This window comes from Tripterygium wilfordii, chromosome 4 (genome assembly GCF_013401445.1).
Source record: "Tripterygium wilfordii isolate XIE 37 chromosome 4, ASM1340144v1, whole genome shotgun sequence".
Lineage (NCBI taxonomy): Eukaryota > Viridiplantae > Streptophyta > Magnoliopsida > Celastrales > Celastraceae > Tripterygium > Tripterygium wilfordii.
Genome location: NC_052235.1, coordinates 3,422,631 through 3,438,685, shown reverse-complemented (window position 1 = coordinate 3,438,685; position 16,055 = coordinate 3,422,631). Strand labels below are relative to the sequence as shown.

The 16,055-nt window shown below is 35.9% G+C and overlaps 2 protein-coding genes across 3 annotated transcripts; both read right to left on the bottom strand.

Moving 5' to 3' along the window:
• Positions 1-338: 338 nt before the first annotated feature.
• Positions 339-7,458, bottom strand: LOC119997732 (putative E3 ubiquitin-protein ligase LIN). 2 transcript variants are annotated; one of them, XM_038844912.1, is made up of 15 exons: positions 6,616-7,458; positions 5,645-5,875; positions 5,463-5,548; positions 4,224-5,381; positions 3,970-4,114; positions 3,552-3,809; positions 3,094-3,400; positions 2,583-2,707; positions 2,387-2,503; positions 1,881-2,006; positions 1,634-1,756; positions 1,438-1,548; positions 1,182-1,328; positions 719-964; positions 339-615 (listed from the first exon to the last, which is right to left on the bottom strand). In XM_038844912.1, the coding sequence occupies exons 1-15, from the start codon at positions 7,402-7,404 to the stop codon at positions 598-600; spliced, it is 3,987 nt and encodes a 1,328-aa protein (XP_038700840.1). In that variant the 5' UTR covers positions 7,405-7,458; the 3' UTR covers positions 339-597. The 2 variants fall into 2 exon arrangements, with proteins under 2 accessions (XP_038700840.1, XP_038700841.1); XM_038844913.1 differs by lacking the exon at positions 6,616-7,458 and adding an exon at positions 6,041-6,194.
• A 1,057-nt stretch (positions 7,459-8,515) lies between these two features.
• LOC119996207 (transcription factor bHLH68-like) lies at positions 8,516-11,937 on the bottom strand. The gene is made up of 9 exons (XM_038842758.1): positions 11,567-11,937; positions 11,117-11,471; positions 10,762-10,839; positions 10,414-10,479; positions 9,755-9,820; positions 9,485-9,565; positions 9,288-9,332; positions 9,095-9,145; positions 8,516-8,975 (listed from the first exon to the last, which is right to left on the bottom strand). Exons 1-9 carry the CDS (start codon positions 11,812-11,814, stop codon positions 8,838-8,840), a joined length of 1,128 nt encoding a protein of 375 aa, XP_038698686.1. The 5' UTR covers positions 11,815-11,937; the 3' UTR covers positions 8,516-8,837.
• Positions 11,938-16,055: the final 4,118 nt, after the last annotated feature.

Here is a 16,055-nt window from a genome sequence, read left to right as displayed (position 1 = left end):
CCTCACCCAAAGATTCAACAGAGTTGGTGAATGCAGTATTTTACGCAATTTTTAAATTGTTATCTTTTATACTCAACCTCCTCTTCTTTACTTCACTGCTGTCAATTTGTCATGCTCCAACTTCCATAAAAAACATACAAATTTCAAGCTATTTTGATGGCAGTCATGGAAGAAGAAGAGGGTGGTGACCCAAATAACTTTTCAAACCGTATCACGTTCCCAATTAGTATATCAACTAATCCTTTCCCCAAGCGTACCACAAATTAATCAAGTAGTGTACCCCGTTCCTGTACAACGACTTGGAGCGTACAGAGTTCCCGGTAACTATGGGACAGATGTATTTGTACACTTGCTCTCCTTTCTATTTCTAGTGATTCCAGTAGCACACAATTCATGAAGACGTTTATGTACAAACTATAAGTTGACATTACAATTCAGGTGGATGTATATGAAAGTACAGCAATCAATACTTGAGTTCTGACCTATATACATTCTTCAGTGATGGCTCCTCCACATAGAAGGTTATTTGATGGGTGTGCAATAGAATTTTGGCAAATAATTTCTCAAAATTCATCATCATTTACAGTGTCATCTTTGCTAGAACAGTCCCCATGCCTGCAAAACCAGAAGATAAACATGGTAAAAGAACTGTTCGAAAGTTGAAAGGTACGAGAAATTCTACAACAGTATCTTGCTTGAAATGAAATAAACGGTATACCAGAATCCGACCATCAGATGTTCCAGTAACCAAAAATTCTTCATTTTCATCAAGAGCCATACAAAGAATCCGACCATTTGTGCCATTTTGCAGTGTTTCTACTCTAGTCTGCTTCAATCTATCCCAGATTTCTACTGCTCCATTCTTGCATCCCAAATAAATCAGCTCTGAGCTTATGGCCATTTCTCTCACTTCCATTGAAGTTGACAACGAACCAACATGACCATAATTTGAAGCACCCCATATCTTCATCAAACAGTAGTAAGACGAAATTAGTTACTGAGACTTTAACAGAACACACGTGATTTCAGTAAATTTACATGCTCAATATGTCTTTCTCAAGCAAGTCCTGTGCCATAGGATTTGAAATGTAATGAAAAAGTAGTTTTCAAAATACATCTTTTCTTACCAGGAGTATACCGTTTTTCAGTGATTTAAAATCAAAACATAAACCCTAAGATACCTTTACTGCTGCTCCATCTAAGCCAGAGCTGGCTGCATATATCAGTCCACTATGAACTTGAAGCGAATGAATAGGGTTATTTTTTCCCAGTAATTTTCTGGAACCACTCTGAATGCTACTGAATGTCCCTGTTGCCAAATCAATTTCCTAAAAGTTGAAAAACACTTGTTCATCAGCACATAAATGCAGAGAACAATAAAGAACTGAATGACAGCAGATACACGCAGATAACTTAAGAAGCAAGTAAATCTGGTACCTGAATACTACTGTCGTGGCATCCACAGTATAATTTTCCCTGTACGAGAGCCATGCACTTCACATATTTGTTCGGATTCAAAGTTTTGGACTCTCCATTCCATGAGTGAACCTAACAGAACAGTAGGAACAAAAAATATATTCATTTACATGTGTTCCATTTTCTTTTTGTGGTCAGTAAACCAGTGAATATGTACCTTGACACCAGCTCCCTGTGGAATGAAGCATGACATGGTATTGGCAACCAATAAATTATGAACCTGATCCTTCACGTCATGCACCTGAACACAATGGATGATTTCACTGCTGATGGACCAGACCTGTTTCCATAATGGAGAAACCATTAGTACTGATGTTATAAGCATTAAGCTATGTTAGCTTATCCTTGGATTGAGATGGAGAAACCTTTCGTAAACTTGTAAAGGAGATGTTATAACAGCTTACCCTTGCAGTTTTATCAAGTGAACCACTATACAACCTTTCCTGTAAAATTACCAAGCTAGTGACAGCTTTGTGATGTTCTCGAGTTTCTTGGGTAAGATGAAGAATGCTACCTCTACCAGTCCAGACCTTCAGAGTTTGAGAACAGAAAGGTGTTAAACTCAGATATCTGATGCAGTTTTAAAGTAAACAGGCATGATAAGATTTGTTACTTTGTCATTCAACCCAATAAGTTAACTTGTTGGGTTGGGGCATTTTACATTTTTATCCTATGTCTAGATTTCATGTAGGGAAGGTATATAGACAGAATTACATTCAAATTGTATTAGAAAGAACACAAGGTATTTACTTGCCATCAGTCACAGAATTTAAATGCAGCAGATATAAATACTTACTAGGAACTCTACTAATGAAAACTAAAATACACTATACAATTTCAAATTTAGGCTCATGAAAACCATCATGTCTGAAATAAAATAAAAAATGTTAGAATAACTAAAGAGAGTCACCTTTATACTTCCATCTGAATGGCCAGAAAATATCATGTCTCCAAAGCAAACTATCGATAGCACTTCTCCATTCCTGCTGCAGTCTACTTGAACTAATTCTTTGTGATTCCACATGTCCTGCCACCAGATAAAAACAGACAATAGTAAGATACTTCATCTGATTGGAACTAAAAGTTCAATGGAATTAAAAACTTACGACATTAGAATCATTCCCCTCAGAGAGAACTTTCAGAACTTTAACTGCCAAGGGAATGGATTTCCTAATCTCTTTCATAACTTTCTTAATATCCTTCATCTGTGGAGTTAAATCACGCAGTCCATCTGACATTCAGATTGCAAACATGTTAGCCTTGGTATTTTGATAAAAGATCACAAATTCAACGCCGACATGATCTACTAGACAAAATAAATTTTAGATTAGCATTCTCAAGAAAACCATTATGTATATAAAGGCATTACTTGACACTCCATGGCATCTGGAATAGATAATCTTGATGTTAGAACAAAAAGATCTACTTGTTAAGGGAAAAAATTGATGTACTCTATCCATACAATAATTACTTTATCATTCTGATGTTTTGCTACATGACTGTCCCTTTTTAAATGGCTTTGCTCTTCAAAATCATCAATATTTCTATTAATCAGAGTCACAGTTAAAAAACTCAAAAAGACAGAAAATCTCCATCATTATAAGGGTTGCTACCTACCAGGGTCGTTCATGAAGCTGTTAATAGCAAGCAAAGAGAGGGCTTTGTCTTCAATGTCCTTTGCAGACTTCAATATTGATACAAATCGCTTCAGCAAGCAGACTCTGGCTGCTCCTCGGATTCCTGTGTCTGGAAGAACACCAAGCATATGTACAAGCCATGTTGCTGAAATAAAACTTGCTGAGCATAACTCGGCATATCTGCTCTTTAAGCCTTCTGCTAAGGACTCAAATAACAGCCCAAAATCATGACTTGCTAAAACAAATGCCATTCTTCTTTCCCAATCACTAGCTGCCTTCTCTTCCTCCTGTTTATGCAAATTAAGTGTGAGAAAATACGCAGTAAACAAAATGATAGTGAAGATATAAAAATTTGAAACCACAACAAATAAAAAGTATAAGGATATGGCAAGTAAATATAATCAAGAACTTTGTGCAACAAGTTTGAAGGAAGTTGACCAAAGTTTCTTCTATTTCTCCAGAAATGTTGCTAAGCTGCTCCGCTTGCATAAGACTTCTGTAACTTTTTGGAAGCCCTGCACGTTTTAGAAGAGTGGCCCTGGTAAGGGACTTTCCTGAGGCAGTGAACCGTCCTTGCAGTGAGGCAATTGTCTCTGCAGCTGTTATTTGAGCAGCAGGAAAATTGGAATTTCTGAGGCATGAAATAAGAGTATCTATGGCCTCTTCACGATATATACTCATCTTTCTTGGCTCAGCCTACATGAAAAGGGACTTACTGTCACTAGTACCTGGGACTTATTACTCGAAAATATTTGAATGTTCAAAGTAATACTATTTAAATATAACATTTAAATAATCTGATGCTTTAAGAACTTATACAAGTTTAAAAAGAGAGAAAAAAGAAGAAAATACAAACCAGTAGATCAAGCTGAAGTAGGAGACCAGCAACAACAGGGCGCTGATCTTGGGTAGCAATCTGTAAATAATTGAGGAGGGTATGCATTGTACTGAAAGCACCTTCATCCTTAATGATATGGAGAATTTGCTCATTGAATGTTCTCCTGTAGAGAATCAGACCACATTTACTTGTGCAGGAATTCAACCAAGCTTCATCAACAAGAAATTGATTGAAAGATTAATGCATATGGGTATGAACTTGAGAAGTTTTACCTGTTCAGTTTCACTAACTCAGACAGAAAATGAACAATCTCAAATCTTTCTTTATCAGTTGCACCTAAAAAGCTTTCCAAAACAGGAGCCAATTCAGCTTTATCAGCAATGGCGTTTCTGCATTTCCCATTCTCCATCATGCATTTCAATAAGATTCCAACAGCTGCGGCCCTCTCCTCTATCTCCCTGGCTTCCAATCTGCCAACAATGCCATCAACCATTTTTGTAGAAATAATGGATTTTGCAATTGAAGATGCAGTGTTCTCTTCACTGCCACCAAGAATCTGCCACAGGAGAAGTATTGAAGCTGTTTTTGGCTTGAAGCACATGGTAACCAAATCTTCTTCTTTCTTCTTAAGAACCATTAACAGAGACTCTACCAAATCCATCTCTACTAGGCTCATGGTGGAAGGTCTTAAAAAATATATCAAAACAACTGCCTCCCATAACCCCTTTTTGAAAAGAGCCATAATACATTCCACATCAGAATCAACTCGAGTAAGGGTCTGGATCACAGTCTTGTCTCTTGATCCCAGCTCACACAAGAGAAACGTAGTTGCTTTAAGAACCTGCGGATCCTCAGAATTGAAAAGGATTTCGACAAACCCATTGATCACTGGCGGTTTTGAGAGCATAATCTGGATATCCAGTTCCATGTTCGCTTGCCGCCAAAATTGTTCAATCCTAAGAACGGCCATTTCAGATTCCTTTAAAATTTCTGACATACAAAGACCGGTAATGGCATGTCGTAGCTCACCAAGTGTCCCTTCCATGGCGGCTTGGCTTATGACACTGATTGGAGAAGTATTTATGGGCATGGTAGATTTGACAGCTGGCTCAGGCTCAAGGCGCAGATTTTCGAATTGGTTTGAGACTGCATCTGAGTTCTGTTCTTGCCAGGTTGCAATAAGCCTTTTGAGAACATAGTTGGTTTTAGGCAACTGGATGCTACGCAGACTCTGGCGTGTAATTGGGCATGTTGAGTTTCCCCTATCAAGCCATTCTTGGATTGCTTTGCGTTCATATGTTTGGCCTGTCTCAAGAGTCACCGGATCATCGAATAGATGAGTAGTAATGGGGCATACAAAGTCCTTGGGAGGTGTATGTTTTCCACTGCCAGGTGGATTATCCGTATCTGCCATCAGGAGGCCTGGAGAGCTAAAAACAGCAATAATCTATCTGTTAGACAGTGATGCATGAAAAACATCGTGTTGAAAGGTGAATTTCAATAGCACATACAAACTGGATTCTTCGAAAACCAGCTGCTTTAGCTTTTGGATTCCAGTTTGTCTAGGCTGGAACAATGTCATTCTTCTGTTGTTTTCCTACAGGACACAATCACAGCACTTATAACTAAAGTAATTGCATAGGGGAATTCAGTCCAGACTACAAAGTCTTCTTTTATTGTTAATATCGATTACCTGAGTTTCAGGTTCAAATTCCATCGATAAGTAATCTGCTGAATTGTCGTCCAAGGATGAGCCAACTTCAGAATCAGAGTACAAATTTGGTGATGTTTTTAATACCCTATAATTCTGGTTTTTCAGGAGTTCTGGAGAGATTCTTTCAGGATAAAATGGTGGTGACTTAAATTTGCTGCTGCCACTGGTGCTGCGGAGTTCAACTGACCTTTCCTTTTCAGTCCATATTGGCTGCAGAAATTAGAGGAACCATGAGTGACCTTAAGGAATAGGACTAAGCTTGGAGTAATCAAACTGGCCTCTCAGAAGTTACTAGTTGAGCATAACAAACAAGCAAAACCTTTATATGTGCAAAATCAGAAAGATGAAGACTTTTTGGGACAAGAAAATGCATACCAAGAAGCATCCAACCAACATCCGCAGATGGAGCAACAATGTGCAGTAGCAAAGGAAGAAAATATCATTTGAAAACAAACCGGATAGAACACGACTTATTAAGGTCAAGCTTAATTTTGTTCTCTTCTCTGAAATTTCTTAAGTGGCCCACCCCTATGTTTCACATTCATACAAGAATCCATAAACCGAACTTTCATTAGGACCCTAAAATCAAACGAGTGACGCACTTGTCAAATATTCCAAGAAAAGCAATAGGCGGATCAACTCGAAAAAATACATTTTATATTGGAAGACGACCTCTTCTTTAGTACTTAAATAATCATTTTATACCCAAATAACGTATTCAAAGCTCGTCCATTCTTTCATATTGACAGTTTCAAACATTTTCGATAGAAGATACAGCATGTAAGAATCATGAAGGAGGAAGCCTCTAATCTAGTTTAATTTGATGATATCCTATAATGACAAGAACAACAACAATGATATGTCAGTAAATATAAAAACATTGTTTTAGGTATTAAAAAAAAGTAAACCAAGAATAATCTAGAAAATGAAAATCGAAAATAAAGCATTACATTATACCGTCCGTTCTTGAATCCAAGTTCTTCCAGTTTGATCTTCTCATCTTTACTATGCTCACCATCTCCAACTTCCTTCAAAATCACAGACGGCGGACTAATAGACTTATTTGCATCACTATTTTCCAAAACCTCTTTGAAGTAGTTAGCGAAAACCCTGCAATTCTCATCAAGAACCTCCTCATAACTGCTCTCAAGCTCCTTCAACTCAAATGCTTGATCCCCACTCATGTGAGACAACAACTTATTGCTCGGTAACACCACCGAAACCTCATAAATCGAATTCTCATCACTCTCGTATCCCGAATTAGTCATTAAAGACGACATAATTCTCGACTTCTGTTCGTTAAACCATTGAAGAACAGGGAGAAGATGGACTAGAAATAGTTCCTCAAAGAGGATCGGTGCAATGTCTGATCGAGCCAATAAAGGTTCTAGAGAGAAGATTCGGAGGAGGCTGAGGGAGGCGTTGGTTGGTTGATTACATAGAGAGTAAATGAGGGAGAGGAGGATTGAGGAGAAGGAGCTATGGGGGTAGGAGAGGAGAAGTTTCTCGGCGAGATAGAGAGACGAGGATTGGGCGTAGGGATCGGAGGTGGAGATTGCGTTCTCTAGAGTCTCGGCGGCGAGGTTTAGGGATTTCGACGAGATTCGATTAGAGTGAGAGATTTTGTTGCGGAGGGTGGAGAGGAGGCGGTGGCGAAGGTCCGGTTGGGAGAGGAGTTCGGAGAGGAAGGCGGTAGTGTGGCGGAGGATTTCTGATGGAGTGGCGGTGGTGGTGGACATGGTGAAGGAGATTACTGGAAAGAGTTGAAAGGAGTTTAGGGCCTGTGGTGGGACTGACGGAAATATTCAAGTTAGGCCGTTACTCGTTAGGGCGCTGGCGCGAACGGTCTTTGGACGGCCATTACGAAATGACTAGAGTGCCCTTATGTGTGGTTTTACTTTCGGTTTTTTTCTTGACTAGAGTGCCCTTATGTGTAGGGGTTTTTTTTTTTTAATAATAATATTATAGATATGAAACTGTACACAAAGCAACAATGGTAATTGTAATTTTTTGGCTAATAATTTTTGTAGCAATTACCACATGAGTGTTGGGGTCCTACTGTAAATTTCTTCTTTTTTTTTTAAAAGAATGGACTTCATTAAGAAGAAATCAAAATACAATATGCTAGAAGCACGCCCGGCTGTTGTTAAATTAGTCCATTTCTTGCACTTACATTTAACACACATGTAAGTGTAAAAAAAAAAAAAAAGAAATCTAAATGTAAAATATTTATTGATTTGGTTGGTCCATTAAAATGGGCAAGGGTATAATTGAAAATTAGGGGCTTTGAATTTTGGCGGAAGTGGAGTGGGGGGACTCGTGGCCGCCTAGGCCGGCTGGACGACGCTCAGACGAAGTCCACACTGTAGAGTTACCGTTGGCTTAGGTTCCTCCATTTGTCCAATTGTTTCTTTCAAAATGCCAAAATGGATTCATTAGGGGACCCATCATATATGGACGGGGGAAGAGAGGGGATGCCACCGTGGCAGAGGTAGTTTGTCATTGGGCCCATCTCAATTAACTTGGGCTTCTTCATTTCTGTCGGGCTCATATTTTTCTTAATTATAGAGTCGGCTCACTTGTTACCCTTTGTTTTTACGTATGGGCTGGGCTGCCGGAAGTACTATATTAAGTTCTTTAATTTTGTCAGGTCCATTAAAATAATGGTCCAGAAGGCTGGGCCTATTTAGTAAATAAGCCCATAACCACCTCTACCTTCCTATATGGTATATATACTTTCTTTTTTTTAAAAAAATAAAATATGCTTGTAGTTGGAAACTTGGAATCGAATATTCTACACAGATGCCTAACCCAGCCGATTGCTAACTGAGCCACCTCTTGCGATATATATACTTCAAATAAAATCAAAATTCATAAACATAAATTAGCTTAATTAATGCTTAATTAATGTTTAATTAAGCTAAAGCAAAGTTTTAATTTCAAGTCCACCACCACATAGAGAGAGCCATAACTAGCTAACTAGCATCAGCATCAGCATGCACACGACGTAAATGTATGTAAATTGTATATCATCATGAGCAATCAGCCTTTTGAATTTTAGCAGAGTGACTGCTCATGATGTTATAACGTTAATTTCATGAAGCTCCATAATCATGATGATGATCGATGATCAAGTAATCGTGCGCGCTGCGATCAGAAATTCAATTCCAGTCTATCTAAATCCTCCGCCGAAGGCAGGAGCCCAATAGTCTGCTCCATTGTCACTCCCAACTTGAAGTGTGCATGACACAGGAACCAAACACAGGCCTCTACTCCTCAGGTCCTTTTTACCTTCTTCATTAATACAATCCTGAAATTAAGCGATCGATCCGAATTAACGATCAACAAAGGCGTTCTAGATCTAGGGATGGATGAAAATAACGATGAAATAATCCTAAACCCTAAACTAATTAATTAGGCGAGAAATACCTGTTCATGATCAGGTCCTAGTTTCCTCTTCATGCAGCTGTCATTCAACAGCTAGACAAAGAAATACCATCACACGACAACATCAGCATTGAATTGAATTGGAAACCAAATTTATTTGTGAAATTCATATTAGCTAGATCGAGCTTTGATTCAAATTAATTATGTACATATATATATATATATACACACATACCTGACCAGGGTCTTCAGGAAATATACAATTCCTTTCCCCTTGTACCTACCAAGAGATCATATTAACATTCAGTAATCTTTATTATTAATCATGTGCTCATTCACATTCATACAGAAACATATGTATATATAATTATATACACACAGAGGCAAGAGAGAGATAAGAGAGAGATTGGGATTAAATATTCAAATTCTTACAGAGTATTGTTGTTGGTGGTGGTGTCTCATATTATTATTGTTATTTCCAGATGAACTACCCCAGTACGGTAAGCTGAGAGCCTGAAATGGAGAGAGAATGGAATATTTTTTGAGGACTTTGATACTCTATAAAGAAAGGAATGTTAGAAGGAGAATATTTTGAGATGTCACAGTGTGTACCGCATATATATATATATATATATATATACATAGTTCATGCTTGTTAATTTGCAAAATAAATAAATTAATAAAAGAAATTAGTATCATCACCTCAATTTGACTCTGAAGGAATGTAATATATCCAATAGCTTCTAACAATACAGAGGCTGTATCAGTCTGCAAAATAAATAACCCACCCACACACAACTCTCCAATAAGTCCTTTTTCTTTCCTTCTTGAAATAAATAATTTAAAGTCTCTTAAAAGGAAAACCATTTACTCCTAAAGCTTTTATATATAGTGGGACTATGTATATATATATAATATAGAGGAATTCTCACAGAAGAGTCTAATGTAAGGGTGTAAAATAAGGGTTATTTTTTAATGGTTTGGATGAATGAGATGACAAGTGAGTTTCACTGTTTGGGTCCCACAACTTTCAAATCAATGGTGTAAATATATATCCTTATTTTACACCCTTATATTAAACTTTTATGTGATAATTCCTCTATAATATATATATATTATCAATGTGAACTTGTTTTTCAATCATAGATACGGCGGGTCTCACAACAAATGTGTGGCTCCCACTTTTGTTATGTTTTATTACAACCATTTGATTCGTGTTCACAAAGTTGGTTCACACTTTTAATTTTAATTCACATGGTAGAATTTCTGATGCACACATATGTAAAGAAATGAAGTTTTTATTTCGATGATTAAGCAAAAACACAAATTTTCTATATATTTTATAAGAGTATTGTACCTACCTTTCCAAATGGAGAAACTAGTTGGTGAAGAGCTGTGATTCTATTCCCTAATTTTTCTTTTCGTACCTGAAAAAAAAATCAAAAATTGGTTATTGATGTCAATTAGAGCAGGAATCAATAATATATATTTAGAAATTTATTTGGGAATAATTATATATATAATTTATTTTCTCAAATTGCACGTTTTTTGCTCTATTATTGATGAAAAGAGAATCACTAGGGTTGGAGAAATGGACAAATAAAAAAGACAATATTGTTCACTATCATTCTCTTTGGAGATATTTGTGATTTATATGCTTTGAACAATGAGAGGTTCACGATGTCCAGTGTGTACAAACAATATAATACCTTTAATGGTGATTGGATTGAAGAAGGTTGAACCCTAGCTTTCTTGGCTGCCCCACCTGTTGCACTAGTGCTGTTACACTGAAAGAAGAAAACAGAATTAGTAAAGTTAAACCCAAAAAAAAAATGAAAACAAATTAAATTTATGATCATTATTTGAATTCAGTACAAAGTTATTTCACAATTAGTATCAAGACTTGTATGTAAAAATTCTATATAATTAAGGCCGTGCGGACGCGATGTATTCATAGAAAATGGTAAATCCAAAACGGTATAATATATATCGTTAATATGAGTGAACTGAGATTTCTGACAATTAGTCTTATCATAAATTACTATTCCAAGTTCGGTCTCTCACCTCAGAAGAAGATCGATCCGGTGGCGGCGGATGGCATCCATCGGACTTCTGACTTGAAAAATCCAACATGTTATTAGTTGCAGAAGAGGTGAAATTAGTTGTAACACATGACTTGGGAGGTGAAACAGGCATCACTACTTGATGAGGAGACCAATTACTAGGTTTTGTCATCGCTTGAAAATCTTGATGATGATGATGATTTGCATGGCCATAGATTTCTTGTTTCACATCAACAAAACCACTGGAGACCTTATGTAAAAGGTCTTGGTCCTCCTCCCAAATCTCCAAACATTTCTTATGATTAGCTTGAAAATGATTCAAACTTGCCTTATCTTCTTCAGCACCTCCTCCTCCCCTAATTAGATTCATCACCACCACTCACATCAATTAGTTCAAAATTAATCAAACCATGAAGTAAAAGTACTAAAAGAAAAGGTAAGAGAGATGTACAAGAGTAGTTGACTCCAAGACTCAGGAAGTTGTTGATGATGATCAAGCCAAGAAGGATTGATTGGAAGTAGTAGTGAAGAGGGGAAGAGATTAGGATGAGTTGGAGGAGGAGGAGGGGCAAAATTATAAGGAGGTGTTTGTGGAGTTGGTGGCCTCATGCTCCACAAGTTAGGGTTTCCTCCTGCAGCTGCAGCAGCCATATTCATTTGTTGCACTGGTGAAGTCTGCTGCAACACACCTTGGTTCATGTCTCTAGCTATATATATATATCTAATTAATGGAACTCTCTACCAACCAAGTGTTTGTAGGGATGAAGTGGAGGAAACCCAGGTCATGTTGTTGAGAGAATTTAAATCATGGAGGTTTCTTTCTTAGTTTCTTTCCTCTTCTTTCTTTATTATTATTGTTTTGCTTTCTTTTCTTTTTTTTCTTTTTTTTTCTTTTTTTTTTAAATCCTTTGCTTTTTCTCTGCTTTTGCTTTATCTTAAAGTGGGGCAGAAAAAAAGGCAGGACCTATTGTCATTATTTTTAAAATATAATGCTCACTGGAGAGTGGAGCCATGTGTCCTTGGTATGTGTGGAAATAGACCCTTCCATTCTTACATCTGAATTAGCCAAAATACACTATGAAGATTGTTTCATGATCTTTGTTGTTAGAATCATGTTCCTTAATTTTATTCCTACAATGTGTGTGTGTATATATTACTACTACGGATGATAGTCCAATTGGTTATCTCGCTATTAGACATTCTGTATATGCAAGCATTCGAAACTCTCTAGGGTATTTTCCTAGTGGTACTTGCATCGTGGGCTTGTCCTGTCCATGCATGGGTTCGGTCCAATCTTAACTATCATTAGAGTGGTGCACACTGACTTGATGGTCATAATTCCACTCAACTGTTTAAAGGACATGTTAGGTTGGGTCGTTCTCGATTAAATAAAGTATATAAATTAACATATATACGGTTTTTGCTGTAATATGCGTCATATTTATATATTGTTGACAATTATTGCTGGATGGTGATTAGTTAATTATCATCTTTTGTACTGATTTAGTTGAGCATCAATATAAATTAAAATGTGTTCAATTTATCAGCTAACTAGCTAGCTAGAATTGTTCTTATTTCCTTATTAATGCAAACCAATATATATAGGCATAATATTTCCCTAAAAAATGAAAATCTTTTCTTCTCTCTCTCTTTGTGCTTTTATTTTTACTTTTTTCTCACTTGTGTATATATATCTATAGTCCCATCACTCAGGCGCATGCCCTGCTGTTCTTACATCATATTTTTGCTTTGTTTTCTTCTGCTTTTGACATTAATATATGCACCAAATAAATTAGCCTGAAAATCCACCGACCTAAACAAAATGAACCGGTAATGTTGCGGACAAACTACGTAAGGATGATTACCTATATATATATATATATAAACATTACATATGTGCATAATACATGTGAATGTGTGGCCCGTGAGAGGGCACACTCTACACTTTGCGAGAGGTCAAAATCTAGGGTTTGGAGATATCCCCCTAACTTCAACAAGTGAATGATTACCATTTCCCTATACTCATCATTTTTTTTTTAATTTTCTATCACTTTATGCTTTCCGTCATTTGTTTGGGACATGCATGCACTCACCAAATACTAGCGATATATATATATACACATCTAGTGTACTTAATTAAGATGCAAATTAGAGAATCTGGGTTGTTTTTGTAAACAAGTGAGATCCAAACTAACAGACTCCACTTATCATTTCATTTTTCAACCGTACTCTATCATGTGGTTATTTAATTTATCCCGAAATTAATTTAGTAAAATTTGCAATCCATAGGTTATCTTTGCAAGGTAAGGGAAGTGAGACTGAAATTAAACACATATTTCTTGGCGGGTGAAAATGGACCATCATTACCACTTTAATTAGGGCATTAAATCTCCAAATTTTGGTGAATTTCTAAAGTAACAAACAATTGACTTGGAATGTCCCAAATTACTTGATAAGTTTACCATCAACTAGAGACTTATCAAAAAAAGTTACCATGCATCAAAAATATTTGTAATAAACTCAAAAAATTTTCCAAACGGTTGATGATATATTATCCTTAATTATGTTTTTCATTATGGCCTACCGTATCAATCTAAACTAGCTAGTTGAAATTTCTAAGAACGTTTTTTACAAAAAATATTTTTTTCAAAAAAATGAATAAGATATAAGTTAATTAATGAAAATTTTAATTAAGAGCAGAACTTGTTCTGTCTTGGCAAAATCGAGTGATTTATTTTATTAATTATTCCAAGACAAACATTCCCTGAACTTCGCATTTTGATGTTAGAAACAAACAAAGAAACCCTTAAATCCCGAGCTCTAACACTATATATATATATATAACATTGTTTTCTTTAAGGGAGGAGAATATGGGATGTCTGTCTTATCCCAATGAATCATCCCCTTTGCACCATCCCTGCAGGCCTTCTCCCTTATTTAATTTTAGGTATACATATACAACAAACAAGAACCAAACACCTTTCTCTTGTCCTCACATTCTTTCTCCCTGTATTCTTCTCTCTCTCTCTCTCCATTAATTTTACATGTTTTGCTTATTCATTACACATTTAGACAATATATATACACACAAATGCTAGTGTACACAATAATAAATAAATCAAAATCGATATTCCTATACAATATATTGATCTATATATAATAATGAAATCAAGGCCAACAGATTTAACTCAACAGAAAAAAGCCACCTTAGTCTAAGGTTTTGTCTCTCTAGTCCTTTGTCAGGCTTATTTGTAGGTAACGCCAAATAAATTCGTTGGAGAATAAATATATTATGGTCTTATAAAAATTCAAAAAACTACAATACCAAACGGCGTCGTATTGGGCTCAAGCTAGTATATAATTATATAAATCATTAATTAATATTACAAGCAAATCATTTTATTTTGAAATGGCATGACTAGAGGGCTACGGTTTTATTAATATTTTAGTTACTCCATTATTATACTTTACCATCCAATTAATCCACAATCAATTCCAACGAAAGAGACAGCTTTGAAATTGATGAACTTGGCCAATTGGTTTGATTTATTTGAATATTAATTACCATAAAAAACATAGTGTGTTTTTGTTCTAACTTGTTCATGCTTGATCATTGGATTCCTCGTCACATGTCTTAGTGTTCCTAAATCAATTCATTTTATATAATAATTCTTTATGACCATCCCAATACCGGCTATTAATTTATGCACTCTTAAAACCCTAACCTTCTTTCATGTGTTAACCTCTCGAGGGTGACTAATTGGCTACTAAGAAATCATTCAAGCGAGAAGACCCAAGTTCGACCCTCTATATTTACATCGATTTATCAAAATACTTGGAGATAGATTATGATGATCTAAATTTCTAAATTTAATTGAACCAAAATGCATTCATACTTCCTCGTTCGATAGAGAGAGGCGAACGAGCTAGCTTCTTTCAGCATATATGCTTCCGTCAAGATTTTCCATATAAAAGTAATACTAGTTCAATTAGAATTCAGACAAAGAGATGATAAATATGTTAAATTAATTTCCAGAGTACGTACAATGTTTTATGCTATTCATTTAGTTAAAAAAAAAAGTTTTTATATGTTAATATTTATTGATCAAATAAATTATATATTATGGTTTGCACTTTCTAGGCTCTCCACAAATTAATTAAAATATGTAAAGGAATGACATAAGCATACAATCAAAAGGCCATATCCCAGTAGAAATATTAAACAAATCCATCAATCATTCTCCCTATGAAATAAATAATCCGAATTTCTTAAATCCAACATAAAATACTGATCCCAATACCTTCACATCATGCTTTATTATTATTTTTTTAAAAAATAATCATGTTAATTTTGTCTTCTTAATGAAATCGACAAGTTATTCGATCAGTCAAGTTTCTGACGACTAATGCATAGATCTCTCAATTTTCTAAGGTTGGTGGTATTTGTAAAAAGAAGTGTGGAAACTGACCATATGATGAGGACTGAAATTTTCTCTCTACATGGGTAGGAGGTCTCATTAGGAGAAAAACGGGTCGTTGGTTGAGATGACGAACTTGATTGCGGTAGCTCTCAACGAATGGCGGGAGGTCGTGAGTTCGAGTCTCATAGGTATTTTCATTGTCGCAATTTGCGAGATGGACAATTACTCAGTCCAACGTGTGCTAATGTCGTCTTACGTTATCTCCTACATTGAGTCTCAACCCATATTTTATCTGGTCCATGGAGATTGTAGGGTCTTCCATACGGTCATGTGTTTATCAATCAGTTGTCTAGTGGGTAGTTGGATGTGTTTAACATTACTAAAAAAAAGAAAGAAGGTCTAATTAGGAGTCAAGTCAAAAGTCAATTGATATCCCTAAATGTGGTTTATGAAATTAAAACATAAATTAGTACAAAATTAATGTTTCCAAGTAAAATCAGTCTAACCCCAAAAACAATT

What these genes read in the sequence shown, in the direction of transcription:
- LOC119996207 (XM_038842758.1), bottom strand. Translation starts at nt 11,814, where the DNA reads ATGAACCAAGGTGTGTTGCAGCAGACTTCACCAGTGCAACAAATGAAT. An exon ending in CGGATCGATCTTCTTCTGAG is followed by an intron (nt 10,840 to 11,116) that starts GTGAGAGACCGA and finishes TTCTTCTTTCAG; the next exon opens with TGTAACAGCACTAGTGCAAC. An exon ending in TTCCTGAAGACCCTGGTCAG is followed by an intron (nt 9,146 to 9,287) that starts GTATGTGTGTAT and finishes TTCTTTGTCTAG; the next exon opens with CTGTTGAATGACAGCTGCAT.
- LOC119997732 (XM_038844912.1), bottom strand. Translation starts at nt 7,404, where the DNA reads ATGTCCACCACCACCGCCACTCCATCAGAAATCCTCCGCCACACTACC. An exon ending in GAGTTAGTGAAACTGAACAG is followed by an intron (nt 4,115 to 4,223) that starts GTAAAACTTCTC and finishes GATTCTCTACAG; the next exon opens with GAGAACATTCAATGAGCAAA. An exon ending in AGGGGAATGATTCTAATGTC is followed by an intron (nt 2,504 to 2,582) that starts GTAAGTTTTTAA and finishes ATCTGGTGGCAG; the next exon opens with GACATGTGGAATCACAAAGA.